General features: G+C 41.1%; 2 protein-coding genes across 3 annotated transcripts in view; both read left to right on the forward strand.

Annotated features, from left to right (window-relative positions):
- The window catches only part of LOC108919671 (RAB11-binding protein RELCH homolog), a 41,994-nt gene extending 29,811 nt beyond the window's left edge, over positions 1 to 12,183 (forward strand). The window contains exons 3-11 of the mRNA XM_018727876.2: positions 3,052 to 3,123; positions 3,239 to 3,294; positions 4,846 to 4,959; positions 5,456 to 5,647; positions 5,971 to 6,062; positions 9,431 to 9,502; positions 9,647 to 9,709; positions 11,418 to 11,493; positions 12,022 to 12,183. Coding sequence (XP_018583392.1) covers positions 3,052 to 3,123; positions 3,239 to 3,294; positions 4,846 to 4,959; positions 5,456 to 5,647; positions 5,971 to 6,062; positions 9,431 to 9,502; positions 9,647 to 9,709; positions 11,418 to 11,493; positions 12,022 to 12,183 — 899 coding nt within the window. The remainder of the gene's footprint in view (positions 1 to 3,051; positions 3,124 to 3,238; positions 3,295 to 4,845; positions 4,960 to 5,455; positions 5,648 to 5,970; positions 6,063 to 9,430; positions 9,503 to 9,646; positions 9,710 to 11,417; positions 11,494 to 12,021) is intronic.
- The window catches only part of LOC108919687 (RAB11-binding protein RELCH homolog), a 42,722-nt gene continuing 21,443 nt past the window's right edge, over positions 5,979 to 27,257 (forward strand). The window contains exons 1-7 of one of the 2 annotated variants that reach the window (XM_029259110.1): positions 5,979 to 6,062; positions 9,431 to 9,709; positions 11,418 to 11,493; positions 12,022 to 12,117; positions 12,283 to 12,306; positions 22,401 to 22,513; positions 24,228 to 24,318. In XM_029259110.1, coding sequence (XP_029114943.1) covers positions 12,286 to 12,306; positions 22,401 to 22,513; positions 24,228 to 24,318 — 225 coding nt within the window. In that variant the 5' untranslated portion in view covers positions 5,979 to 6,062; positions 9,431 to 9,709; positions 11,418 to 11,493; positions 12,022 to 12,117; positions 12,283 to 12,285. The remainder of the gene's footprint in view (positions 6,063 to 9,430; positions 9,710 to 11,417; positions 11,494 to 12,021; positions 12,118 to 12,282; positions 12,307 to 22,400; positions 22,514 to 24,227; positions 24,319 to 27,257) is intronic. The other variant, XM_029259111.1, reaches the window with a different exon arrangement.

Genomic DNA, 27,257 nt, shown 5'->3' on the forward strand with positions numbered 1-27,257 from the left:
TTTAGGGCTTTGCATTTAATGGAGGTTAAGATAGTACCAATAATACTACTCGACTTCATTATGAAATACAAAGTGTTTTTTGCAGCTACATTTACTTCTATGTATATGAACTTTTGCATGTAAGAAAAGATTAATCAGATAATTTTCTATCCTTATCAGTGTTTTAGGATCCAACCTTGAACTAACTTTAAAAATGACTTTTTCTTAACGTTAAAGATACATTATAGTTATGCTGAGAGTGAGAGGTGTGCATATTTACTGTGTGTTCTAATGAGACAGGTTTGGTATAATCAAATTAATGTTTTTCCAGCAATATTTCTAAAATGAAATGATACGATTAGTGTTCCATGCACAAGTTCCTATAGATGACAAGTCAATACAGATGAGGCAGTAGTGTATATTCCCTAGGGAGGAGAGGTGTTAGAATCATGCGACACAGAGCCAGTTAGCATTTGACAGAATCGTCAATGTCAATATCTCAGTCTCAGATATACCGAGTTCTCTTTTTTATTTGTGTTACTTTCTTGACATTTACCTACTGATACACAGTTCATATGAATTTAATGGGACCTCAGGTGGGTGGATATTTGAATGACCAGGCAGTCACAGTGTTATTTTTTAATATATTTTCCAGAATTTTCAATAAATATTGCAAAGCAGAACACAAAATTCATTTTATTTCAAAAATTTTAACTGATGTTCAAGCATTCAAGCAAAGAGTTTTTTTTTTTTTTTTGGAAACACATAATTGGAAGAAATCATATTACAGAGGAGAAGGTGGCTGAAAACAGTAGATCAGATAGTAGATAGATTGGTAGGCCATTAGTAATGTTTGGTCATTTTTGTCCCTTGTGGTGAGATATTGAGTGAAGCGAGAACCTTTTTTTTTTAAAAAAAATCTAAATTTTAAGTAATTTTCAAGCATACAACTGTAACTACACAATACAAAAATGTTCCCATGAAATGTAGAATAGGGAAGGAATTGTTTTATTCTCTGGGCCAGATACTTTCTGTGATACCTCTTTGTTTCATGCGAGCATAAAAAAATCACTTATATCACACGTTGGAATGACCAGTCAGTTGTGTTACCGGACCTATTTGTCCTTAGCCATGAGATGATGTACGATAATATTTTTTTGAGGCAATTTATCAGTACTACAGCAGAACCTCTCCCATGACTTAAATCTGAAACCTACAGGTTACAAAGTCAGAATCCTTAACCATTATGCTTCCTGCAGCCCTTGTCAAGAGTCAGCCCTGTGTCTGTGACCCCTGCCATGATGGTGTGACCTAGGCTCTTTTCTGGCTTTCTAATCTTTCCAACCCCCCCCCCCCCCCCCCCCCCCAGTGTCGAGGAGTGTCTGGTTTGGTTTTCACACTGGGCAAAACAGCACACAATTTTATCCATGACTCATCAACCATGCCGACCGTGTGCTGACGTCTCCATCCTGCATGCTCTCAGTCTGCATTGCAGTATGGACTTCATTGCCACTCCCAGAAATCAAACTCTGAGCCATTTTGCACCTGTTCCAGATTGTCTGAGGAGGCAGCTGTTTTGGCTCAACCTCATGGAGAGACAATGGGTAAATTTGTGCATGCGGTTGTAAAAAAGGAAGGAAAGGCACAACGTCCACATGAGGGCTTTGGCAGTGTGTTTTGCTGGTTTCACATTGTGACTAGGCAAGCTTCATGTCTAATAGAGGCTCGAGAACCAACAAGGCCCACCCACATGACCCTCAAAATTAGCAGCATGACCTCATTACTCTCCTCTTTCTGGTTGCATTTTTAAAAATAGGGGGAGAAAACTTTGCGTATTGGGGAAATTCAGAAGAAGAATCGCCATATTTTCCTTTAGACAGGGTGTTGTGCAACAGCAGTGACTGGCTGTGTATCAAGAGCCACAACCTGAAGTTTCTCAGAAACTTAGGCAGCACTAAAAATATCCTGCCTATATATACTTGACTCTCTGGTTCCAGCTTCAAACCAAATGTCTAACACGTCTTGTTCAGTTGGTAGTAACTAATTTGTAATTCTTTCATGCCTCTAACACATCTGATCCTCACTAGAAAACATGGGTCTGGTTATTAAGCTCCACACACATCATGAACACAAAGCGCCAATGGTTTATGAGGGTTTCAGTGCATTTTTGTCAGCATGTACAAGAATCACACACTCAAAATTAACATCACTGCTGTCACTGAAACTTATCAGTTGTATTTGCTCACTATTTACAGAGAGGTATGCATTCAGTTCTCAGATAACAAGGTTCTGTACAATGGCTGATGGAAAATATATACCCTTTTCATACAACAGTCTTGTTATTCAGTACAACAGCAAATTTATTTTTGTCCAGGAATCAACTGTTTTTTTCTGCAAGAAGTAATGATACTTTGACCCCCTCACAACGGGAATTATTCTAACAGGGTGATTTCAGAGAATGAGTTAACACTGTTTTGTAAGGTATGGGTATATTTGATAGTGTGGTCTGAGGGTGAATGGTGCTTTTCCAGCCTACCTCCTCTCAGGAAAAATAGCTCTTAATTTGTGGGTGACTGAACAGACTTGCTGTCTAAATAATGCCTTCCGACAAAAAGAGCAGAGCTAGAAGAAATTTGTGGATTGTGCAAATTGTGATTGTGTAGTCTGCACTTGGGCAATGCCACCAACGAATTATTATTAAAAGTCGTCTTTGCGTATAATTGTATTAGTCATGAGTACAAAACTGCCTTTCTGAAAAAAGGAGTGTATCAGTGAGACATGGGTTTATGAGTTTTAAATTGAACACAAGCCTCGAGGCTCACTGGCCGTCCTACATCAGTGTTGGCTGTAAGGCCTGGCTTCAGTATGGAAACTGTTTTCCAACCTCCTTCCTCTGCTGCATGTTCATGGGTGCCATATTTTCCATGCTCCAGTCTGTATCTTTTTTTCTCTGCTTCCTGGAGACCATTGTCTCTCTTTAGTTCTGTTCTTCATGGCCATCCATGCTCTTTTGTTTTGGTTTTCCCGTTTTCTTCATTTGATGCCTGTGTGTTTAATCCACTCCCTGTCCAGTCCTGGAGTTTGAACTACGGAAAGCCAAGGACACCATTCAGGCTCTGCGCGCCAACTTGACTCAGGCTGCAGGTGGTGTACTTTCTACTTTTACTTCTTCCGTCTTCCTGCTTTGAGAGCCGCTTGAGCTCCTGGGGCCATGCCAGTTGTACGGAGGCCAACAAATTGGTCTTCCTTTACTTTCCAGAGAGGGAAGTTCCATCACAAGAGAAGCGGAGCTTCAAATCCAGTCCAGAAATACAGGTGGGAAAATTTAAGAAGGAAAGACATTTAATTGGGTAGGATTGTATGCTTGTGCCTCATGTTACGAACATTTGACTTTGTTGTAACATTTGACTCCAAGTTTAATTACTTTTAATCGCAATTTCTTCACTGCTATGTTTTCTAAAAATTTCTTTTTGCAGAGCAAAAATGCCCTGCACTTCATGTTTCTACCACTAGGAACAGCAAAATACACTGAGCTAGAGTACAAACTCAAGCCGTGGAGGGGGGAAGGAGGGGTGTGAGGGGCAGGCAACCTCATGGAGCATACACAGTCAACGCATATTGCATTTATTATCTCTGATTACAGAAACTATCCAGAAAATAAACAGGGGTATGTTTCTTTTATTGTGCTATTTTGACAGCAAACTTAAATTAACCAGATGCTGTCAAACATGTTTATTTGGTGCATCGGAGGCTTCCTCCTGGCCAGTTTTGTTAGTTTATCATGAGACATGAGGTTGGCATTTAATGTGAAGGTTTTTAATACATTCTCCCCATACAATCCAACATTACACCACAGCTCACCCTCCTTTTAGTCCACTGATTGATTCTTCTTTTGCACCTGATGGAAGAACAAGTCACAATGTCACACAACACTTTGAATACATTGTGGAGATTTTGTATCTTTTAAAACAGAGAACTTTAATGTTGCTTCATTTTGATAAAGGCTGATAATCTTGGACCAGCTGCTAGCATAGTCATTAGATTTGTTACCTTTGGACCCAGGGATTGCGGGTTTGAATCCCACCACCTGCTGTAGTACCCTTGAGCTAGGTACGTACCCTAAATTGCTTCAGTAAAATATTGTCCCGCTAGGTAAATCATTATAGGGAGCTTAAGATTGTAAGTTGCTTTCAAGAAAAGTGTCAGGTGAATGAATAAATGTAGTAAAATAAATTGGCATTAATGTTGTATTTTGCCTCAGCCTCATTTTTCCTTTATTGTGGAACAGAGACAGCACTGAATGAGCTGTTGATGGAAACAGAGTAAAGGCCTTATAGCAAATTTTTAAATTTATTTTAGCTTTATCAGAGTTTTTCTTAGCAGTACCTAACCTGTGAATCAATGAAATGATTAAGCTGTATTATTCATTTTTGTGATGTAGTGGGTGCAGTTACGAAAAATTAAAAGTTAACAACCATCCTCTGGTCCCAATTGCATTTGTAAGTTGAGATACAAGAGTAGTCTTACCCATCACAAATAAGTAGCTTCAGGTTTGAATCCTACTTAGTGTGTATGGAGTCTGCATGCAGTCTCATGTTTATATGGGTTTTGACCACAATCTAAAAAAAACGCGGTTAGGTGATTTTAGACGGTCCTTATTGTGTGTCTGTGTAAAGTCTGTGTCTACGAGCTTTGCAATGGACTGACTTCCTGTTAAAGACTGGTATTTGCTCTGAGATAGACAGGCAGGATATTTGTTTCCTTTTGAAATTGCTTCCAGTTTAACTGAGTGTTTAAAATTAAATAATATTGCTCTATCTTTGGATCCTATAAAAACTTGTCAGATGAGTCTCTTTCATCTTTCAGGAGCCAATCCGTCCTCTTGAGAAAAGAGCCTTGAATTTCCTTGTCAACGAGTATTTATTGAAAAATAATTACAAGCTCTCTTCCATCACATTCTCAGATGAAAATGATGATCAGGTAATGAATATGCTGGCAAAGTTTCTTGGTTTTATTGCTTTGTGTAATAATCATCAGGCATATCTATACAGATTAAATAATATTGACAACAGTACTTTTGCACATACCAATGTAACATCTGAATTCAAGTCTAACAAAACTGTAAGCGGTCAAATAAAATATAAATAGCACTGTCAGGTAACTTCATAAAGCCTTTGATGTTGCAGTCTAAGTACCTAGGTAGTATCATGGTCTCACTGTAATACCCTTTATCATGCTATTTACCCTGAATTGCCCTGAAGTAAAATCTTCCCAGCTCTTTAAATTGGTAAAACATTGATGGTTTCACTATAAGTCATCTCGGACAAAGGCATCATCTAAATTCTTATTTTTCACAGCCAACAAATAGATGCTATACAGTATTTAAGGTTAAAATCCTGCTACTGTGCTTGTGCTGGTATGGTTCACTTGCTGGTGCTCTGTGTGCACTGATCACAACAATTGTCTACCATGGCAGGATTTTGAGCTGTGGGACGATGTGGGTTTGAACATTCCGAAGCCCCCCGGGCTCCTGCACCTCTACCGGAATGGGGGAAGTCGCCCAACATTCCCCAGGAGCACTGCAGACATCGGTGTTGGGGTGGAGGCTAAGGAACTGCTAGGAGTATCCATTACCCATGAGACCCTGCAGGAGGTGGCACGCATCCAGGCATGTGACTTAACAGTACAAGGACCATTGTTTGAGCAACCAGAGTTCCTTAAAAGCATAGGAGCTTTCTAGGCTGTCGTAACATAGTTTTGCATGGCCTTCCATTCTGTGTTGATTGCGTAAGGTTCTTGAGAAAATGGACAATATCTGTACAATTTACTTTTTCTTCTTCATGCAGAAATAGACACAGTAACATCACACCTTCATTTTCTCCATCTCCCTTATGTCCTCTTCATTACATTTTCACCTGTACACCTTTTTCCTTGATGTACACAATGTTTATGTGGTTGTGGAGAAACACTGATATCTTACCTCAATTTCAGCATGCAGAGGTAGTACTGGAGTTGCAGTACCAGGTCGACCTGCTGAACAGCGAGAAACAGAGCTTGGCAGAACAGATCAAGCATCTCCAGAGGTACATTAAAGCAAGAGGGACACAGGGCATTGTTTGGAGACCCAACAGTTTCAAGGTGGCCAGCATGAAAAAATAATTTAGAACCATCTAGAGACAAGCATGTGTAACTAGGGTTGTAAGGAGAACACGTTCAAAGTAGTTGGGTTAATGATTTATTTTACTCTATAAACAAAGGATATCAGCATTGGGTTAGTGGAAAATTTCGGCTGCAGTCACATGTACGCTGTGCAAAAAAGAAATATTTAGTACAACTACAAGAGTTCAGACTTATTCCCTGATGGTTTCCAAGATCATTTTTATGATGCAGTTAATTACAGTTTTAAAATGCATCCAATCCTTAATATATCTGAAGAGACACGATAAAATAAAAAGAGAAGAAAGTTTACAACATGTAAGTTAAGATAAATGGATAAATAACACAATGCAATAACTAGTATCAAGTTGAATATATTAATTCAAATATTTTAACATCTTCCTTTGCAGTAAAATAGGAGTTATGTCAAAGCATTTTAAAAAGAAAGTATTTACAAGGAAATAGACTTTATAAAATATTCAGATATCTAACTTTGCCAGTAGTAGCTTGCTTCACACTGCAGTTTTATTCAACACCGATTAAAGTCCTTAAACCAAGACAAAATTTCATCTTAGCACATTTTTTAACTTGTTCTCTTTGGGAAACTATTGATAAACACACACGCTTTCTGAACCGCTCGTCCCATATGGGGTCGCGGGGAACCGGAGCCTACCCGGCACACAGGGCGTAAGGCCGGAGGGGAAGGGGACACACCCAGAACGGGACGCTTGTCCGCCGCAAGGCACCCCAAGCGGGACTCAAACCCCAGACTCACCGGAGAGCAGGACCCAGTCCAACCCACTGCGCCACCACACCCCCCATTGATAAACACTTTCCAAGAAAGAAAAAATACTACATAAATTTAACACAAAATAAAATATGTTTATTGCAGCAGAGACTATGAGCTGTGTACACTGAGTGTCAGCAGAGAAGGGTGGTAGTGTAACTTTTTTTTAGTGTAACATGCAGCCTGAACAATATGTATTTTAATCAATAATATACAGTTCCGTGCAAAAGTTTCAGGCACTTGGGGGAAAAAAGCTGTAAAGTGAGAATGCTTCCAAAAATAATGCTCTTAATTAATACACTTCCTACAAAGCTTAGTAACCATCCATTGTGAACATCCACTTGGCACAGCAGGCTTGGCCAGGTCCCACTCTCTGATGGGTCTGGGGTTCGATTCTTGCTTGGGGTGCCTTGTAATGGACTGGTGTCTCATCCTGGGTTTGTCCCCTCCCCCTCCAGCCTTGCACCCAGTGTTGCTGGGTTAGGCTCTGGTTCACCATAACCCCATTTGGGATAAGTGGTTTCTGTGTGTGTACTTTCTTTCTTTAATGACATACAATCCCTTACTGTAATACTGTAACTTTTTGCAAAAGGAATGTTTGGAAATCTAAAATGTGCTCTTTCCCATTGACACTAATGCAGAAGACATTAAATAACCATCTAAAGCAAATATTTTTGTGAAACATCTAAGTGCGTAAGACTTTTGCACAGTACTGTATGTTTTCAAAAATATTTTATTTTTCCAATGGGGGGCACGGTGGTGCAGTGGAGCAGAGGGTTTGACCAGGTCCTGCTCTCTGGTGGGTCTGGGGTTTGAGTCCTGCTTGGGGTGCCTTGTGATGGACTGGCGTCCTATCCTGGGTGTGTCCCCTCCCCCTCCAGCCTTAAGCCCTGTGTGTTGCCGGGTTAGGCTCCGGCTCGCCACGACCCTGCTTGGGAACAGCGGTTTCAGACTCTGTGTGTGTGTGTGTGTGTGTGTGTGTGTGTGTTTATTTTTCCACCTGAGAATTTTTCTTGTTTGATTTTTATTTTTTACACTTTTCCAAAATCGAACAAAATGACAAAATAAATAAAAAAAGCAAAAGTGAACAAAAGAATTTGTTTCAGATTTGTTAAAATCTGAACAAATGAAAGAAAATTACAGCTCAATTTTTTCTTAAAAAAACAGCAATGCAATTCAGCACTCAAGTTTCTTTTCACCCCATTGTTGTAAATGGATTTCTACGAATTAAGTTCTTGAACAAAATTCATGTGACACAGTTCCAAAAAAACATGCCTTAAATCCATTCTGCCAACATGCACTCTGTGTGGAACCATGGAAATTGACAATGGAAATGTTCTCACTATTTCAGTTTAGACTAGAGATAACGTCCTAGTACGTTTTAAAGAAAATGTTGAAAAGATCACCGCTTAAATCATGGCTCCACTCTAGAACCTCACAATTTTTATATTATTTCTCAAATATTGATTTTAAGAAAAAACAGTTGAGTTGTCGTCTTATTCCAAGGACGAAAAGAAATATCACATTTTTGTTATTCTCAGAAAAGTGAATGGGTCAGCTGGTAGCATTGTAGTTACAGTTACTGCCTTTGGACCCAAAGGTTGCAGGTTTAATTCCCACCTCCAGCTGTAGTACCATTGAGCAGCGTGCTTACCCTGAATTGCTCTAGTGACATTACCCAGCTGTATAAATGGGTAAGTATTTGTAAGTACCTTAACATTGCAAGTTACTTCAGGGACAAAAAAAACATCAGCTGAAAGGATATACTGTATGTTAATGTTTGAACCCCACCTCTAGCTGTAGTGCCTTTGAGTAAGGTGCTTGCCCTAAATTGCTCTGGTTTGTAAATGGCCTGGTAATTGCAGATAACTTAATATTGTAAGTCCCTTTGGAGAAAACTATCAGCCACATTAATTAATGTAAAGCCACTGTGGGGGAAAATTGAGGCATGACTGTTTCGGCCTTTCATTCTGCTCGCATCCATACCAGTTCATTGTATGAGGAGCTTGTAACATGGATGAAAGAGACATACTGTATAGCCAAATGAGGATTGTAAGAGAGGTGTCTGACTAGCTGACCAGCATTGCGAAAGCTTTGTTACCAAATGTTAATGCTCTAGTGCTCCATTGTGGCTATAAGAAGAAAACTTTCCAACTGAACCAATAGTGTGAATAGCATTGAGAACCATACCCTTGAGGCTGAATAAAGGATTTTTGCTGTTGAGAAGTTGGGTGAATCACAAGTTAATGTGATAGCTCCCTTGGAGTGAAAAGTTGAGCAGTGGCATGGGGAACTGGACAAAGAGTAAAACAAAAACTCATGTAATCACGTAAAAATAGTGAGGTAATCTGAGAATGCTGAAGGAAAGGAGAGGACATTGCATTGTTGTGAACTGACATAGAAATTGTGATCTCTAAGAACCTGGGTTAGCCAACTCTGCTTTAAACTGACACACTAGCTAGGGCTTATTGCACAGGGCATGACTAACAAGTTTTGTTTCATCTACAGTGAAATCCACACCCTGAAGAAGAGTATCTCAACTTCCTCTGTGGTCTCCTTGGGTAAAGAGGAACTTCAAAGGTCAGGTCACTTTTCTGACAGGAGTCCTCAGGATAGCCAACATTGTCTGGGCACCAGAGAGGCATCATGGCCAGGAGACATTGTAGCCCATTTAAGGCAGGATGCCAGCCTGAATGTGGACCCTTCCCCTCCTTTGCACCCCAGTGCAAAGTCAAAGAGCCAGAATTTGGAGAGTCATAGCTCAACACACCTTGACCAGCCCAACAGGTGAGCACCCACTCAGCCACTGCAGAGAAACTTCAGCTTTCTACTTGTTTCCTGCTATCCACCTCTGAAGAACGGGCCTGATTGGTCATTATCCACCTCTTTTTAATTTCTCTGAAGTTACATGTACGTTGATGGATTACCCATGCGGCATTTTTAACTGTGTATCTGCAAGTGCCAATCAGTGGAACCTGACCCCTGATGACCACTCAAATGGTTGTGAAGGCACAGTGGTTTGCCAGTGTCTTTTTTGTGCATGTCTGAGGGATGCAGTCATGGGGAGAAACATGTAAATGCCACATATTATTGAGCTGGCCTCAAACCCATGCCCTTCAAGGAGCTCTGGAGCTGTGACATACTGGCTTTACTCAGTGCGTCCCCATGTCTCGCTATTACGCTCTAGATCTTTGAATTTTTCTTGGACAGTGGTATGTGTAGAGCCACTAGGGGGAAACACCGCTCAGGACATTTTTAAGCAACTCTAAAAACATGACTGAGTACATCATTGTGTTAAAATTGCCGTCTAACTCTACACTTTGTATGTCAACCATTAATGGTCTTGAACAGAGAAGTTTTGGCATTTTCTTCTTAAACAAATGAATATATTCATCTCCACACAACCTTGGGTGGCAGGATGTTGAAATGTCCTGACATTCCAGTGTATCACAATATTATGATACAATATTACAACATTTAATACATTTTCAAAAAAAAATTGAGAAAAAGGGCATGGTTAATTAGAAAAATTAAACTGGAATTGTGAAAAAAAAAAATACTTCATTTAAACATTTTAAATGATTTTCAAGCATACAACTCAATACAGGCAGTCCCCAGATTATGAATGAGTTCCTTTCCTCAAGTCTGTCTTTAAGTCGGATTTGTACATAAGTTGGAACAGTTAGGTACGCTTCATGTCTAACGTCAATTTGTCAAATGTTTGTCTTAGTATATTGTATATAATGTACCTTTCTATGCAAAAAAAAAAAAAATTAAAGAAACACTTCTGGATATGCTAAAAAATACGGTATTTATAATTGAGAGAGGGAAGGAGGAGGAGGAGAGAGAATGTGTGTGTGTGTGTGTGTGTGTGTGTGTGTGTGTGTGTGCGCATGCATGTAGGTATAAAAAGCATTAAAGAAACATTAATCTTTGCTTTTCCAATGTTTGTTGACATTTCACCTTTTTCCAATCACTTTATAGCACCCGTTTGTAATTACAAATCATTGTATGTCGAATTTTTAATACAGTAGGCTTTACAGGTATTGTTCGTAACTATGGGTTATACCTAAGTAAGACGTTCCTAACCCTGGGACTGCCTGTATATCATTTAAAAATATTTTTAGAAATGCAGAATTGGAATGAATTGTCATTCTTTACACCTTCCTCCTCCCTCCCTTGAAGATATTATTATTATTATTATTATTATTATTATTATTATACACTTTGGCTGGCTGGAAAGGACCAAAAGTAAAAAAAAGAAAAATAAAAATCAGTCATCAGTCATCAGACCATTTTATAATGTTATTCTCTTCCAAAGCTCCATCCATCATTCATATTTTTATTTTTATGTCTAAATGTATGTGATGTACAAAAGAGAGTTAACGGTACTGTCTTTCACAGTAGATCAATACAGTGACAGGACATTGCAAGGGACTCAGAGAAAAGTGAGAAACCAATGAAAAAATCTGACAGCTACTTTTTCTGCTTTCAGGAATCTCTCACCTGCCTTTCACAAAGCGCTTTTGTCCTTCTGCCGGACGTCCATTGACAGTCGCCTTGGCTCCGAGGTAAGAGCAGCTCTCTTCCCTCTGCACTCTCTCTTCTGCAACAAAAACCCTGTCCAACAATGCTCAAAATATTGCTTCCATCCCCAGAGGTATGTGGGGTGATCAGGCCCACTGCAGTGGAAGCAAATCCTTCATTTTTTTAGCCAGTTGGGCTTTTGTGTGTGTGTTTGTGTGTGTGTGTGTGTGTGTGTGTGTGTGTGTGTGTGTGTGTGTGTTTAACTTTTTATTTCACATGAAAAGCACAGCTGCGGCATCCAAGATTTCAGTAATGTGAAATTAATACTTAGACCATTTTAATTGAATGTAATTAATTTTAATTATTAAAATATTTCTTTTATTGAAAAAAATGATAAAGTATGGATGTGTGCACTTTTTTATAAAGAGTTTACTGTGCAGTATTTTATTACTGTACTTGTTGACTCCAGTTGATTTACCATATTTCCCTCTCTCTTGTAGCCTTAATGTAGATTTTGTGCTGCATTATTAACTATGGTCTGAGCTTATGAAGTCTATGTCCTGTCGTCACAGGTTTCCCACATTGCCAGCAGCGAGGAGAGCCTTTTGCTGACGTTGGGCCGCTGCCTGCCCCACATAGTGCCCAATGTACTGCTGGCCAAGCGAGAGGTATGTGGTGCAGCGCCCCTCGGTGGCCAACTCTGTTGCTGTTCATACAGTAGATGTGTCATTTGAATTTGTGACCGACTCACTTGTGCTCATCTTTTTGACTCCACATTGTGTCCTTCACTTCGGATTGCTCTCTCACTTGTGTGCATGCCTCTCTGCTCCTAGAGAATGGTTTTGCACCTGTGTCAGGTGAGTGGAACACCTCTGCATGACATCACTTCCTGTTCATTACCCCTGTAAACTTGCAGCTGGCTTACTGTGCTATGACATAGCTGCTAGAGTGCAGCAAAGCATTTACCACATGCCAGGTCTTATACACATCTTCTGTATACACACATTTAAAGAACAAAAGTTCCTTTCACCAACCGACAGAGAGTTACGGTTGCACACGTGTGGTTATTGAGCACAGTCAGCTTGTCCAGTACCACTTTCCACATTACACCGGTACCTTCCTGTAGAAGTGAGGCTGACTGGAAATTCATGAGTCATCATGACAGATAGCGTGGTGCAAATCTATGCAGTTGTTAGCAGATATGGGGAGAAGTGGATCTGAAAGATCTGAGATGCATTTTGAGACCCTAGTGGAATGTTAAAGGGGATTCAGCAGTTTGGAGTGACAGAGGGAGCTCATTGCACCACACTGGAGCCAAAACTGAGGTCCTTTGGATATTCTGTTTTAGACCTCTCATGAGGGGGACCACCAGGTGGCCGGTGGTTCGGGAGTCTAGCAGTCTTGCTGGGGTGATCGGACCTGTGGGTATCAGGGTGCGTATCCTTTGATGGTCTTGTGGGGTGTAACCAGAGCCTTGAACTTGAATTAGGCATCAACAGGAAGCCAGAGGAGAGAAACAAATTGCTTTGGCAGGTCAAACGCAACTTGTGCCACAACATCCTGCTTCTGCTGGAGAGACTTGATGCCAGAGTATCTCTGTTAATTCTAAATGTATTAAATTGCCACTGATACCATTGAAAAGATTTGAAGTATCAGTGCACCTCGTAAGCGTAGTAACACACTAATGCATGGTCATTTTTGTACACTCATTGTGGCATTTTTCAATAAGCCTGCCGCTTTAGCCCAGGGCATAGCGGAAATCAGTTGCATCTGGATTCTTTCAGCATCCTTCTTTATACAGGGCATAAGGGAAGCGGTAAATTAGCTTGCAAGACACTAATGTGCCATGCTGGTCAACAGCAGTGGGACCGGGCCATGTGCATTTGGTCAGAGATTCAGTGAACCACTGACTGAACCTCTTCCCTTGAGCACAGACAAACATGTGAACATACTTGGGTCCAGACACAAACACGTGATTATGCAAGCAACACTTTGCAGTGTCAGAGTGCAGCTGAGAGTATTGGCAGGTAGTTCCCACAATGCAGTGCATCACACAGTCTCTCACCAGACCTAATCTTCCCAGGCCCAAAGCGGATGTTGACCTGAGAGTGCCAACCGATGAACCGTTAGTGGTGTTAACAATTGCTGAGTGGAAAAGTGAAAATTTAGCTGTCGGGAGAGCGAGTAATGATGATGACTGTAGATTATTTACTCAGCTGACACTGTTTTCCAAGGTGACTTACAGCGTGAAGCTACTGATAATGATTTACCCTTTGATACAGCTGAGTAATTTTTACACTCTCAATTTAGGATAAGTACTTTGTTCAACTTACACCCTGTGTTGCCGGGTAGGCTCCAGTTCCCCGCGACCCCGCATGGGACAAGTGGTTCAGAAAATGTGTGTGTGTGTGTACTTTTTTCAAAGATACTACAGTCGGAGATGGGATCTGGACCCGAGTTGCAGAAAACTTCATTTATTCATGCGCGCACGGGTGAGCCTCCTGGGGAGGGTCACACCGAGGCAGGCGAGCAGGCAGATGTTTATACACACAGGGGTGGGGCTGTTACGTCCACCACAAGCTTGTCTCTTAGGCATAGAAAAAAACGTTCTTTTATCACAACATACCAGTTACGTTCAGTCATGTACGCAGGTCCTGATTTCAGATACTCTAACCCTATTCTGAGCACACATGCCCTTAACCAAAACCGTTTCTGATCTCACCGTTAAGGCGTTCTCGTACAAGCACATGCTTCCTTATCTTAGAAGAACAGACTCCGTACACACAACAGCTCAAACCGTTTACTAAGTTCACATGATTACTGCACAACAACTTCATGAATTACAGAACAGAATAAGTAAAACAAAATTTCATTCCACACACTTCTGCCCCATCTGTTTTTGGTCTTGCTCTCACCAGTTCTTCTGTAGTTGCTTTCATCAGTGAATCACACATGCAGAGCAGCACCACACACTTCCTTCACACTGCAGCATGTTGACGACAAAAATAAGTCAAGTCACATGACGTGGGACCGCAATTCCTGGCAGCTTACTGTACGCCCTGACTGTGTGTGTAGCCTCACTAGATTTCATTTGTGATAGCCTGTCTGTGGACACAAACTCCAAATGTGTTCAAAGTTTTCAAAAGACAGCAAGTCCAAGTTAAAAGAACTTTATTTTCCTCAACTGACAAACACGATGTACAAAAGTTGAAAGCCTGTGCTCTGCAACTTTCTCTCTTATTTACTAAAGCTTTGAGCAACTTTTCATCCCTTGTTTTAGAAATCCACTGTTATGGTAACCATACCCGACCACGTAAGATCTGTTTATTATTTTCCATTACAGCTGGATATTTCACTGGGGCAGGTTGAAAACCATGCTTAAGAGTCCCTTGGCAGGGACTGCAACAATGTCCGAAACTCCTTTCACATGTAGACGTGTTAAACACCAAGACATGAATCACATCACGGTGAAAAGGACAGAATTTTATTGTAACGCTCATGAGAGGGCGTTGTAAAATTTAGTACTGCTCTACCTAGTGTTTCAGTCAAAATGCTGGAAGACTTACAAAGTATTCTAAAGTTACAGTCAGATGAATTTAGACTGTTATTTTAATTATTTCACTGAGCCTTTTGTCCAAAGTCACTTACAACATCAAGTCTGCACACTGAGAGCCATACAAAAAATATAAATACAAACATATAGCTGGGTAATATTTAAGGTTTAGGGAATGTACCTTGATTAAGAGTACTACAGCAGGAGTGAGATTCAAACCCAATTGCTCTAACTGATCCACTATCTGCAGCCCAGCTCAATTACATAGAATGTATCATGTTGAGGCACAATATTTGCAAGGGTCAGATTGAAACATAAAACCAACATACAGCAGATTTTGAATATGCTGAAACATCTTCATGCATAGATTTTGGATTTATTTTCAGGGTACTGGAGTAGGACTGCATAGACCACATTTCTGAAGTTGGTTGAGTCATTTGAATGACAAGGCTTACAATGGCTTTCAAGCAGTTGCATAAGCAGCCTTCACTGTGAGCTGTGCCTTTGCTCGGATTTTTTTCCTTTTTTTTATTGAAAACCTGTATATTGGAAAAACAGACACACTCTACCTAGTGTAAGAATTCAGTTGAGGGGTTGGGTGCTTGGAACCATTTGGTACACACCAGCTTTCTGAAAGAGTTAAATAGGTGCATTTCAGCAGGATCCCAAGTAGGATCCTCCCGAAAGGTGTCTGTCACATTACTTTAAGAACATTACATTTTACTTTACATTCACATGTATTCATTTAGCAGACACTTTTCTCCAAAGTGACATACATCTTATAGAAAATTCAATGTGTGCATTACATTAGCAGGAAATGAGACATAGATGCAGACAGTGATTCTTAAGTGCAGTTAGTTTGTTCTTTTCCACCATATGAACCAATGTACATCACTCAAGTAGCTGTATAAAACTTTACCAGAATATCAATGATTCCTGATTCCCTCCCTAGTAATATATATATATATATATATATTTTTTTTTTTTTTTTTGGAGATACATATAAACATTTACGTTACATTACAGGAGTAGCTGTGTAAAGGATTGATCCGGACATGATCTTAAAGTTATAGTGCATAAACATTTATACCTTACATGGACTTAAGAGATCATGGCCAAAGTGAGTCTGGAACAGGTGAGTTTTAAGACCCTTTTTAAATGTGGACAGAGATTCAGTAGTTTTGAGGGGGAGGTCGTTCCACCATAACGGAGCCAGAACCAAGAGCCTCCGTGCTTTACTTTTCATGCATGGGACCACCAAGCAGGCAGATGTGGAAGACTGTAGCAGTCCCGTTGGGGTGTAGCAGATGACCAAGTCTTGTAGATATCTGGGAGCAGTTCTATTGATGCTTTTGTAGGCTATAACTAGGGTCTTAAATTTGATCCAAGCAGCTATGGGAAGTCAGTGAAGAGAAATGAGTAGAGGACATACATGGGAATGCTTCGGCAAATCAAACACACACACACACTTTCTGAACTGCTTGTCCCATACGGGGTCGCGGGGAATCAGAGCCTAACCCGGCAATTCAGGGTAAGGCTGGAGGGGGAGGGGATACACCCAGGATGGGACGCCAGTCCATCGCAAGGCACCCCAAGCAGGACTTGAACCCCAGACCCACCAGAGAGCAGGACCCGGTCCAACCCACTGCACCACTGTGCCCCCTGCAAGTCAAACATAACTCTTTAATTTCCTACACTTACCGAAAACCTCCCCGTTATCGCAAATATCGCAGGAGCCTTGGGAAGATACAAACATGGGCAAACACATGTGTCCCAGTGTTGTCTAAAAAGAACCTTGGCATTTCCTGTTTTCCTGATGGGGCAGAATAGCCACCTTCATTAACTTGTGGCATGTCTCACTTTGCCTGGTGGCAAGCAGGCGCTGCAGTGAAAACACAGCGCTCTTGGGGAGGCGTCGCATGTACTTCAATGGCGTCCAGCCCTGAGGCCACACTCAGTATAGCAGCATGTGCCCACAACCTCTCCCCGCCATCCCCTTGGTTGTGTGCCATTTGCACTGCTTTTATGTCCATTTGGTTTCTGGAAAGTGTGGCTGGCACTTCAGGGACGAGAAAATAGCGTGACTGTTTTGTAAATCCTGTACCGTGTGCGTATGCAAAACAAAAATGACAGCTCACCCCCTTTCATCGTCGGGTCTCTTCTCCTCGAGTGTGTTCTTGGTCAAGCTCTAGTCATACACCCTTTGCGCTCAACACAACATTTGAAAGCAGACAGTGTCCCATATGTCAACTTCTGACCCCATCGCGTGCTGTTGGAGCTTTTTATAGCGAAACTGATGCACTCAACAAAAGTCAGTTGTGGTTCTTAAATTTTCAAGAAATATAGATATGAATATTCAAAAATATTTCATTACACAGGTGGATAGTTCTCTCTACCAGTTCATCTGTGCATAATCACACTTATGACAGGATCTGCCCTTGCATGTGACCTGTCATTCCAATATTTCTCTTACATGGTTTTTAAAATAATTTTGACATTGTTATATGTAAATAAACTGTTTTATTTTAATAAAACACGGAATAATATTACACGATGAGACAATAAAATACACATCCCTTGTTAGAAAATGGTGCAGGGTTTATGGCATTTGCTTATCAAATCCGGATTTATTTAATAAAAAACTAAACTACTGATTTTTCAAGTGTTTTACTTGCATAAAACTTTGAAATGTTGAAATAAAGTGCTTTTTAACATTTTGTGTTCCACTTTTCTTTCATTCATTCATTCATTCATTCGTTCGTTTATCTGTTTCTTTGTTTTTAAAATTTTGTAAAATATATTAAGAAAGATCTTTTTGTGATGTACAAATAGCCTGTGTTCTGTTACGATCTAGAGTTATGAGATGCTGCGAACAAACTGGTCTCTAGCATTTTTAGCCCTCTTCCTTCGTTATGAGTGTAAACAAAAACTGTGGTTAGGTGTTTGGGAGAATATTTACATATTGGTGTCTGCACCTCCAGATACTCTTGACATGGCTAAAATTGAGCTTACATAAATGCTCAGCATGCTTATGTAGTCATACTCATCTTCAAGACATGCATAAACAAGTGGAGCATTGCTTCATGGGGATGTAACAATGTACTTAAATCAGAAACAGCTCGTGTTGAAGGTGCTTTATAGGTTATGGTGATGTAAATTGTAGCCAAGCAGTAAAAAGAAGGCTTTTATTATAACAGTATGTCCAGTGAGAATGGAGTCAAAAACAATTGCGGTGCAATTCAGCATTAAGCAATCGTCAGGAAGTGATAAAATCCATTAAAAACGCAAACACGGATCTTTGTAAGAAAGCAAGTCCGCATCTGACTATAATTAAATCCTGGCGTGGTTTTTTTCTCTGCCAAATATGTGCAATGACGCCCTGCTTTATTCCCCCCAGACGTGGGCTCCCAGTTTCCTCATTAAAAGCTCTTTAAACATATCAGCCAGCTACTTGTTTGATGTCTGCTTGAAATTTAGACCAATGTTGACCTCTAGATCAACCAGGGTAATCTTGTTAGGGAGGGTGCTTTATCACAGTCACTTATTCACTTGCCATCATTTACTGGTTGCCCAAGTAACGGCTGTACTGATTAGGAGCCTATCCTAGAAGCACAAAGTGCCAGATCAGCTAGAGCACATCCTGAATGTGACAGGAGCCCATCACAATATATGAAAATAAATTCACTGAAATTCAATATTGTTAATATCTTTCAGTTTTGTTTACCAGTTGGCATAGCTGTAGCTCTATCGAAATTCTCTGAACCAGTGTTTCTGTTCATATTACTGCTCTTTGCACTGGATTCCATCATGGAACAACAGTCTTTGTGTTTTTACCCCAGACGCCTCACCACATGTAAACAAAGGAGCAATAACAAAAAAACGGAAGGTTCTTGCTTAGGCCAAGAATGCTGAAGCTCCAGTAATGGAGAAGTGGACATGAAACCTCACTGTACTAACACAGAGCAGGGGGATTGTGCTGAGCATGGTTCCTTTCACATGGGATAGTGCAAAAATGCAGCAGCAAAAAGTAGTGGTTAGAGCTGCTACCTTGCCCTTGAGCTACCTAGGTTCAAATCCTACCCGTGTTGTGGTACCCTTGATCAAGGTACTAAGCCTAAATTGTTAGCTGTATAAACGAGTAATTCACTTACTTATCACTGTAAATTGCAGTGGAGACAAGTGTCTAAAGATAAATACAGTGAGTGTAAATGCCGAGAGTGCTGGGGAAAAGGCAAGAGAAGAATGGCAGTGCAGGGCGTGGGAAAGAGGGAACATCACAGAAACCACCCATGCTTAATTAAACTCTATATTAATCCTCTATTTAACTCTGCTCCCTGAAGCAAGAGCATGCAAAACCTCACCTTGAATGAAACCCAGACGCAAAAGAATGTCTCTAGTTGTCCTTGTGCTTTTCCTTTCTTGGTTCCCCACTTGCACTTGAGCCATTCAACCCAGCATCGTCTTCTTGGTAGAAGAACCAGGAATGGTACAGGGGTGCGAATGACAGGAAAATGGATTAACTCAGATATGGGATTCAGATGGGTAAACTACGTGGTCTCTACTGCTGTTGAACTACATGATGTAGTGAGAAGGGGCACTCAGGCTGGCAAAAGGACATACCTCTGAGGGTTCGAGGCCAGCTGGCTGCCCAACTGTTTTGCTTGCTAACGTTCTGATCATGTAACTTAGGAAAATAGTTTGTTGAGAACAGTCTCAAAACCATCGTATGGTTGTCCATTTTCCACCTGTCTGGTCAATAGGTGGGTCTTCAGTGTGTTGGGCAGTCCTTGGAGGGGAAAGACATCATATTAAAATACCAAACTCAATCACTCACCCAGTTGCCATCATTAACTGCTTGTCCAAATGAGGGTCATGGTGATCAGGAGCCTATCTTGGAATCTCAGGGTGCCAGCTGAGCTAGGGTACATCCTGGATGGGACACTAGTCCATCATAGTATATGAAAATAAATTGTAATTGTAATTCAGCATTGTTATTATCTGACCCCAAAGCAGGGCAGTCAGAGGGAGGAACAAGACAGGCATGTGGTTACTCAACATACTGGGAGCAGCACAAACTGGTAGACAGGCAGCTGGACACAGCCTGGTGTTGGTAGGGGCACCAACATTTACATTTATTCCTTATGTAATATTTAGTTGCTGCTTTCTTCCAGGGTAATTTACAGTAAACGCTCTACAATAATTCACCCCTTTACACAATACAATACAATACAATATAACACATTCACTCATTCTCACACACACACACCCACACACAGTATGGGCAGTCATTAATTCCCCTAAAACATGTGTCTGTTGGGCTGCGATAGGAAAGAAACACAAACTTTAACCAGCCTCAAACTTGTGCCAAGTTACAGAGCCCAGAAGCTGTGAGATGAGTGCTACCTGATGCTCCATGTTTTAATCAATGTGTAAGCAAAAGCTGTGAATTGTAAGGCCTTGACTGAAGGGTCATCACAGATGTGGGCTAGTAGATAATTTCACTGCTCAGAGCTCAATAATTGAAGGGTGTAGTCAACTGTGGATTTTTTTGTTGTGATTGTGTTTTACAAGAGAAAAAATGCCTTGTACATAAATTCTGCTAAATGAAAAAATGTAAATGTAGACAAATGGAAGTAGTTTAACACTCACTTTCAAGAAAAGCATCAACAAAATGAATAAATGTAATTAATTCTGAGAAACACTAAGAAACTCTTCAAACCCTTTAAAATAAGCAAGAAGATCCTAAAGTCTGATCTAAACTGTACTGGGAGCTTATATGAGAAGCAAAGAAAATGTCTCATACGTAAATTCATGCTTTCAGGTTCTTTTTACAGAATAGGATTTTTCTTCCACTTGCAAAGACTGGTATTTGGAGTAACTGAGTAATGTGGGGAGTGTGCTGTAGTCATGGACTTCACTGGTCATTCTGTCATAACACTGTGGAGCACAGCACTCTGGATGTGGTTGGGGCAAAAAGGACATACATGCAGCATTCATGACAAACATTTATTGGAACACTGGCACATAGACCCCTTTTTCCTCAAGGACCTTACCTCAAGACACCCTTTCCAGCCTGCTTAGGACCCTCCAGGCTTTCTGTCTATCTTACTGTCACACCATTATTTTCCCCGTAAGTCCCCTCAGTGGTTAAACACTTCACTTATATTTTACCCAGAATCCAACTATTTACAATAAACATTTTCTCACTTAGACTAGCGGGAACGTGGGTTGTTACTGTATGCGATTTTTGACAGTAATGTTTTTATGTATAAAAAAAACTTTTCAACTAATTTTTAAACAAATTTTAATAATTTTTTTGTTGTGTATTTAGAGTTCTTGTCTAGTGTGAACCGCTTGTCCCATATGGGGTCGCGGGGAACCGGAGCCTACCCGGCAACGCAGGGCGTAAGGCCGGAGGGGTAGGGGACACACCCAGGACGGGACGCCAGTCTGCCGCAAGGCATCCCAAGCGGGACCCGAACCCCAGACCCACCAGAGAGCAGGATCCGGTCCAACCCACTGCGCCACCGCACCCCCCTCTTGTCTAGTAAATCACCGGAAATATTGAAATGAAGTTGTTTAATAAATAGCAATGATCTTAATGAGAGGGAGAAGACTGATGAAAAGCATATGGCAATTCATTTCAATTCTTCATTTCCAAGAAAAATATGTATTGAGTTGTATGCTTTAAATTCATAAGAAATATTAACTTATAGTAAATGATTTTTGGTAAATGACCAGTGTAAGTTTCAGTTGGTCAAATAATCAATCACTTTTTAGGTTTTTTTAGTTTTGGGAAATGATATTAGGATGCAGTGGACTGTCCCATAATTCTCATATCTAATCCCCCTGAGGTCTGGCTGCAAGCAGAAAAATGGTACATAAACACATGAGAGGCAGCATGACACTTATTCGTTTAGATAATGTTTGTTTCCGAAGCAATGTACAGTACAGTGGTCAGCTATTTGTCATGATTTATGGCAAATAGCTTTTTAGCTATTTAGCTTTTTGCTGGAGCAGTATAAGATAGGTACAGTACCTTGCTGAAGAACACTACAGAAGGATATGAAATTTGATCATGTGACATTTTAGTACAGAAACAACAGCACTAACCCCTACACCATGTGCTGCCCCTGAAGCATGTGGTGTAGTGGCTTCAGCATTAGAACAAACCTGACTTATGTTCTCTTTATTGTGTTTTCAAGTATTTTTTAAAACTCACTTAATGTGAAACTAATTTTAGTTAATTCTTCCACGTGACGCTGTTCTGCTGTCCTTGTCCCCCAAAACCTCACCCTGCTTGCAGACCCAGTGCTGTGTTGATGTGCCCTGACTCCTGACCTTTCATCCCATTTGCCCCAAACATACCTGCTGACGCCCCCTGTACCCCCCACTCAGGAGCTGATCCCCCTCATCCTCTCCACCGCCTGCCTTCATCCAGAGCCCAAGGAGCGTGATCAGCTGCTTCACATCCTCTTCAACCTTATCAAGAGACCGGATGATGAACAGAGGTGCGCCCAACCTGCTGGGGGTGCTGGCAAGCATGATATACTCCTGTCACCCTGGATAAGCAGCTTGTCTCTGTTACATATAAGATGTCTCCGTTCATTCTCTCCAAATGTACAGGCACTGTAGAGGTCTGACAGGTTTGTTATTAAATTTAGGATTGAGACAAGGCCAATTTTAAATGCCTGATTTTGTGATCAGCTATGATACTGTAAAAGCATAATTGTGGAAGTTCATGTAATGCAAAGTTATAGAAAAGATAAAAAATCAGGAGTGAAGTGAGTCTCACAGAGATGTGTTTTGAGACCGTTTTTGAATGTTGAGTGGAATTCGGCAGTTCTGAGTGAGAGGAGAAGATCATTTGACCACACTGGAGCCAGAACTGGGACACTTTAGGCTTCTGACTTTGGATTTCTTGTGTGTGGGACCAAAAAGCAGCCAAAGGTAGAGGAATGTAGCAGTTTGCCTGGAGCAACTCTTGCAGGTATTGAGGAACAGATTGATGATCTTGTAGACCATAACAAGAGTCTTCAGTTTGATGCAGGCAGCTACAGGAAGCCACTGGAAAAAAGATGAGAAGGAAGGAAACATGGGAATCAGTAGCAAGTAACTCATGTAGCAGAATTCTGTATCAGCTACAGAGGTTTGATGGTGGAGGCCAGATAGGAAAGAGCTGTTGTAGTCCAGGTGAGATATCACCATTGCTTGAACCAGAAGCTGTCTGTTGTTTCTTGTGAGATGAGTGGATCTTGAGGATGTTATGCAGGATGTATCTACAGGAATGGGTTAAGGTATCAGTGTAAGAGAAACAGAGGCTTGAGTTTATCACGATAAGTGAGCTCAACTGATGAAGCAAGTAAAATTAACGAGTTGCCTAGTTTGATAGAGAATTTGTAATAAGGGGATAGACCACCTGGAAGGTGAAGGATCTTGTTGGACAGGTTGAGTTCTAGAAGGTGATCCATCTTCCAAGCAGATCTGTTTGAGAGATAGGAAACGATTTGTAAGAATACATCTGTAGCTGCAGAGGGAAAAGAGAAGAACTGGGTGTCATCAGCATAGAAGTGAAAAGAGGATCCATGGGATGCAATGAGAGAGCCAAGGGAAGAGGTGCAGATGGAAAATAGTATGGGGTCCAGCACTGAGCTTTGTCAAACACCAGCTGAGAAAGAAAGAGGGAACACTGGGAGCTGCATATAAACCATATGGTATCACCTTCCTGAAAGGTAAGACTCAATATTCAGTACTGTTCCTTTGATTCCAAGTTATCCAAGAGAGGAAAGCAGGATCTGGTGGTTAACAGTGTCAATGAAGACTTAGGAGAGGAAGGCTGCTCTAGCTGGCTGAATGACTTTGACACTGCAAGGAGGGCAGTCTCAGTGGAACGGCTAATGTTGAATCCAGACTGATGAGCATTAAAGAGTTTGTTCTGGGCAAGGAATACAGATAATTGGTTAAATAAATTCCCTACTGAGTTTGGGTCCAGAGAGAGTTGCTTTAACAGCAGTGAGTCACGGACAGTTTTGAAGGTATTTTGATGAGGGGATGATGCTGATACAGCAGCCTACTATATTTAAATCAAATTCACACAATTAGTGTTATCCTTCAGCTCAGATGAAGTAGGTTTATCATGGTGGTTTTGCACTATAAGTTGCAGTTTGTGGTGCTTCCCTTTACCCTAGTGATGACCTAACTGCCCTGCCCCCTTCTGTCTTCCAGGCAGATGATCCTCACAGGGTGTGTGGCCTTTGCTTGTCACGTGGGCCCCACGCGTGTGGAAGCTGAGCTCCTGCCGCAGTGCTGGGAACAGGTACGAAAGCTATTTGGCAGCCCCATCACTACATTTCTGATTTCCCATAGTCTGAGGGGTTTATCGATGTGTTTCTTATTAAATCAACTTTATTGTCACTCACCATAACCACAAGTGTACAGGTGGTGAAAATCTTAGGTACATTCTCCACAGCTGTTTAGCATAAGTTACAGAAACATACAAACCGCAAAAAATATATACAATTTACACAATAAATGCCTGTAGAGTATGTCCAGTGTGTACAATATTCACATAATAAAATATACAGTATGCAATATCCAGTGTTGCTGGTAAGCGCAGTGCATAGGAAGTAGAGTGAGTAGTGCACGTGATGGCATTATTAGTTATTTATTGGAGTTCAACAGGCTGATGGCCTGCAAGAAAAAGCTGTCCTGCAGCCTGCTGGTGCAGGATTTGATGCTGCAATTCTATCTGCCTGATGGTAGCAGCGAGAGCAGTCCGTGGCTCAGAGCCACCTGTATCAGGATTCATCTGCCCTGCGTTTTATGCACCTACTTGAGTGATGAACATTGGTGCATCAAGTGAGAAGTAACAAACTAGGTTTACTTAAGAATCACGTCTGCAGCTATGTCTCTTTCTCCTAATTTAATGCACAAATTTGTATTTTCACTGAGATGTACGTCGCTTTAGAGAAAAGCATCTGCTAAATGAATAAATGTAAATGTAAATATCTCAGATGATCCTCTGTGTTTTTCTCACACACCACCTGGTGTAGATGTCTTGGAGGGAGGGAAGCTCACCTCCAACAATGTGCTGGGCTGTCTGCACCACTTTCTGCAGAGCTTTGCGGTTGAGGGCAGTGCTGCTCCCATACCAGGCGGTGATGCAGCCAGTCAAGATGCTCTCCATGGTTCAGGTGTAGAATGATAAGATAAGATAAGATAAGATAAGATAAGATAAGATGACACTTTATTGTCTGTTTATACAGAAATTTGTCTTGCTTCACCAGCTCAGCAATCAATTTACCTCAGACATCACACAAAACAATAAAAACCATTACATGAATACAAATCCACAGAAACAGCATGAATAAATATGCATTTGCATTTAGTGCAGGTACATCAATCAAAGTCCAAACAATTAATGGGGTGTATCTGCTTGTATGTATGTGTGTGTGTGTGTGTGTGTGTGTGTGTGTGTGTGTGTGTGTGCAAATATGTGTGTGTAGGGTAGAGGGAGGGTTACCTCCTTGACCTGCTCTGTTGATTCAATAATGTGATGGAATGAGGAATAAAAGAATGTTTGTACTTATTCCTCTTACAGTCTGGCACCCTAAAACACCTTCCAGAGGGCAGAAGCTGAAACTCCTCATGTAGAACATGAGAATGGTCTGTACTGATCTTCTCTGCCAATTTCAGGGTATGCTTGGTGCAACTGTCGAGGAAAGAATTTACCAAAGAATGACCCACCATCTTTGAGCAAATGTTCAGCAGTCTTAAAATTCTGCTTTTCAGCTTAACTGAGAGGCCACAGAGCCAAACCGGGTTTCCGTATAGCAGAATGCTGCGAATTGTGGAACAAAAGAATAAATAAAGAATCTCCTTGCTGACACCAAAACATCTGAGTCTTCTCAGAAAGTAGATTCTCTATTGGACCCTATTACATATGTAATCCACATGATATGACCAAGATAAGGCATTATCCACATACACTCCCAGATATTTAAAAGTTGAGGACTGCTTTATAGGTTTGTTGTGAATGATGACTGGGACTGGTGTGAACTGTGTGGATCCAAAAAAGATTTCCTCTGTTTTGATGGGATTTAAAAATAGGGGCGTTTTGTGTACACCATTGGACCATTGTGTTCACAAAGGTATGAGGATGTGGTGGCTCATACCGAACTTCCTCAGCCATCTGAGGAAAAAGAGGAGCTGGTGAGCTTTCTTCACCACTGCCTCAGTGCGAGTGGACCATGTGAGGTCCTCAGTGATATGAACACCAAGGAACTTGAAGTTGTTGACCCACTCCACTGGTGTCCCGTTGATGGTGATAGGGGTGTACTCCTTGTCCTGTCTCCTAAAGTCCACAACAAGCTCCTTGGTCTTTTGATGTTGAACGAGAGGTTGTTTTCCTGGCACCAGTGCATCAGAGTGTGCACCTCTTCTCTGTAGGCCGTCTCATCGTTGTCGGTGATCAGATCTACCACCGTAGTGTCATCCACAAATCTGATGATGACATTGGAGCTGTGTGTGACCATGCAGTCGTAGGTGTATTAGTTATGAACAATGGACATGTACAGGTATCCCCCTTTTACGGCCCTAATTAGTTTCTGAAAACAATCTGTATACCAAGAGACTGTAAACTGGGAGGTTCTTTCCCATTATTTTAAATGGCCAAATATTTCCACAAACACCCTTCAAACACTTCAAGTGGCTTCAAGAAATAGTAATGAAAACATTAGTATGACAAGATATTAAAAATAATCAAGAGGGCAATTAACAGAAACTAAGTTAGGGCCAAAATTTTTTTTTTTACTAAACTACTGTACAGTAATTACATGTAAACATACAAAATATGCATACAGTATATTTACATTTTTATTTATTTAGCAAATGCGCTTTTCTCCAAATCAACACACATGTCAGAGAACAATACAAAAAGTGCATTACATCAGCAGAAAGAGAGATTTGGAAGCAGAGATGTAATTTTTAAGTGCAGTCAATTTGTATACATTACACAAATGTTGCATATAGGCTTTTCCATTATTAAACAAATTGTTATGCACAGCGGGGATGCGGTGGCGCAGTGGGTTGGACCGCAGTCCTGCTCTCCGGTGGGTCTGGGGTTCAAGTCCCGCTTGGGGTGCCTTGGGGCAGACTGGCGTCCCGTCCTGGGTGTGTCCCCTTCCCCCTCCGGCCTTACGCCCTGTGTTGCCGGGTAGGCTCCGGTTCCCTGTGACCCCGTAAGGGACAAGCGGT

The sequence above is a fragment of the Scleropages formosus genome, chromosome 16, assembly GCF_900964775.1.
Source record: "Scleropages formosus chromosome 16, fSclFor1.1, whole genome shotgun sequence".
NCBI classification, from domain to species: Eukaryota; Metazoa; Chordata; class Actinopteri; order Osteoglossiformes; family Osteoglossidae; genus Scleropages; species Scleropages formosus.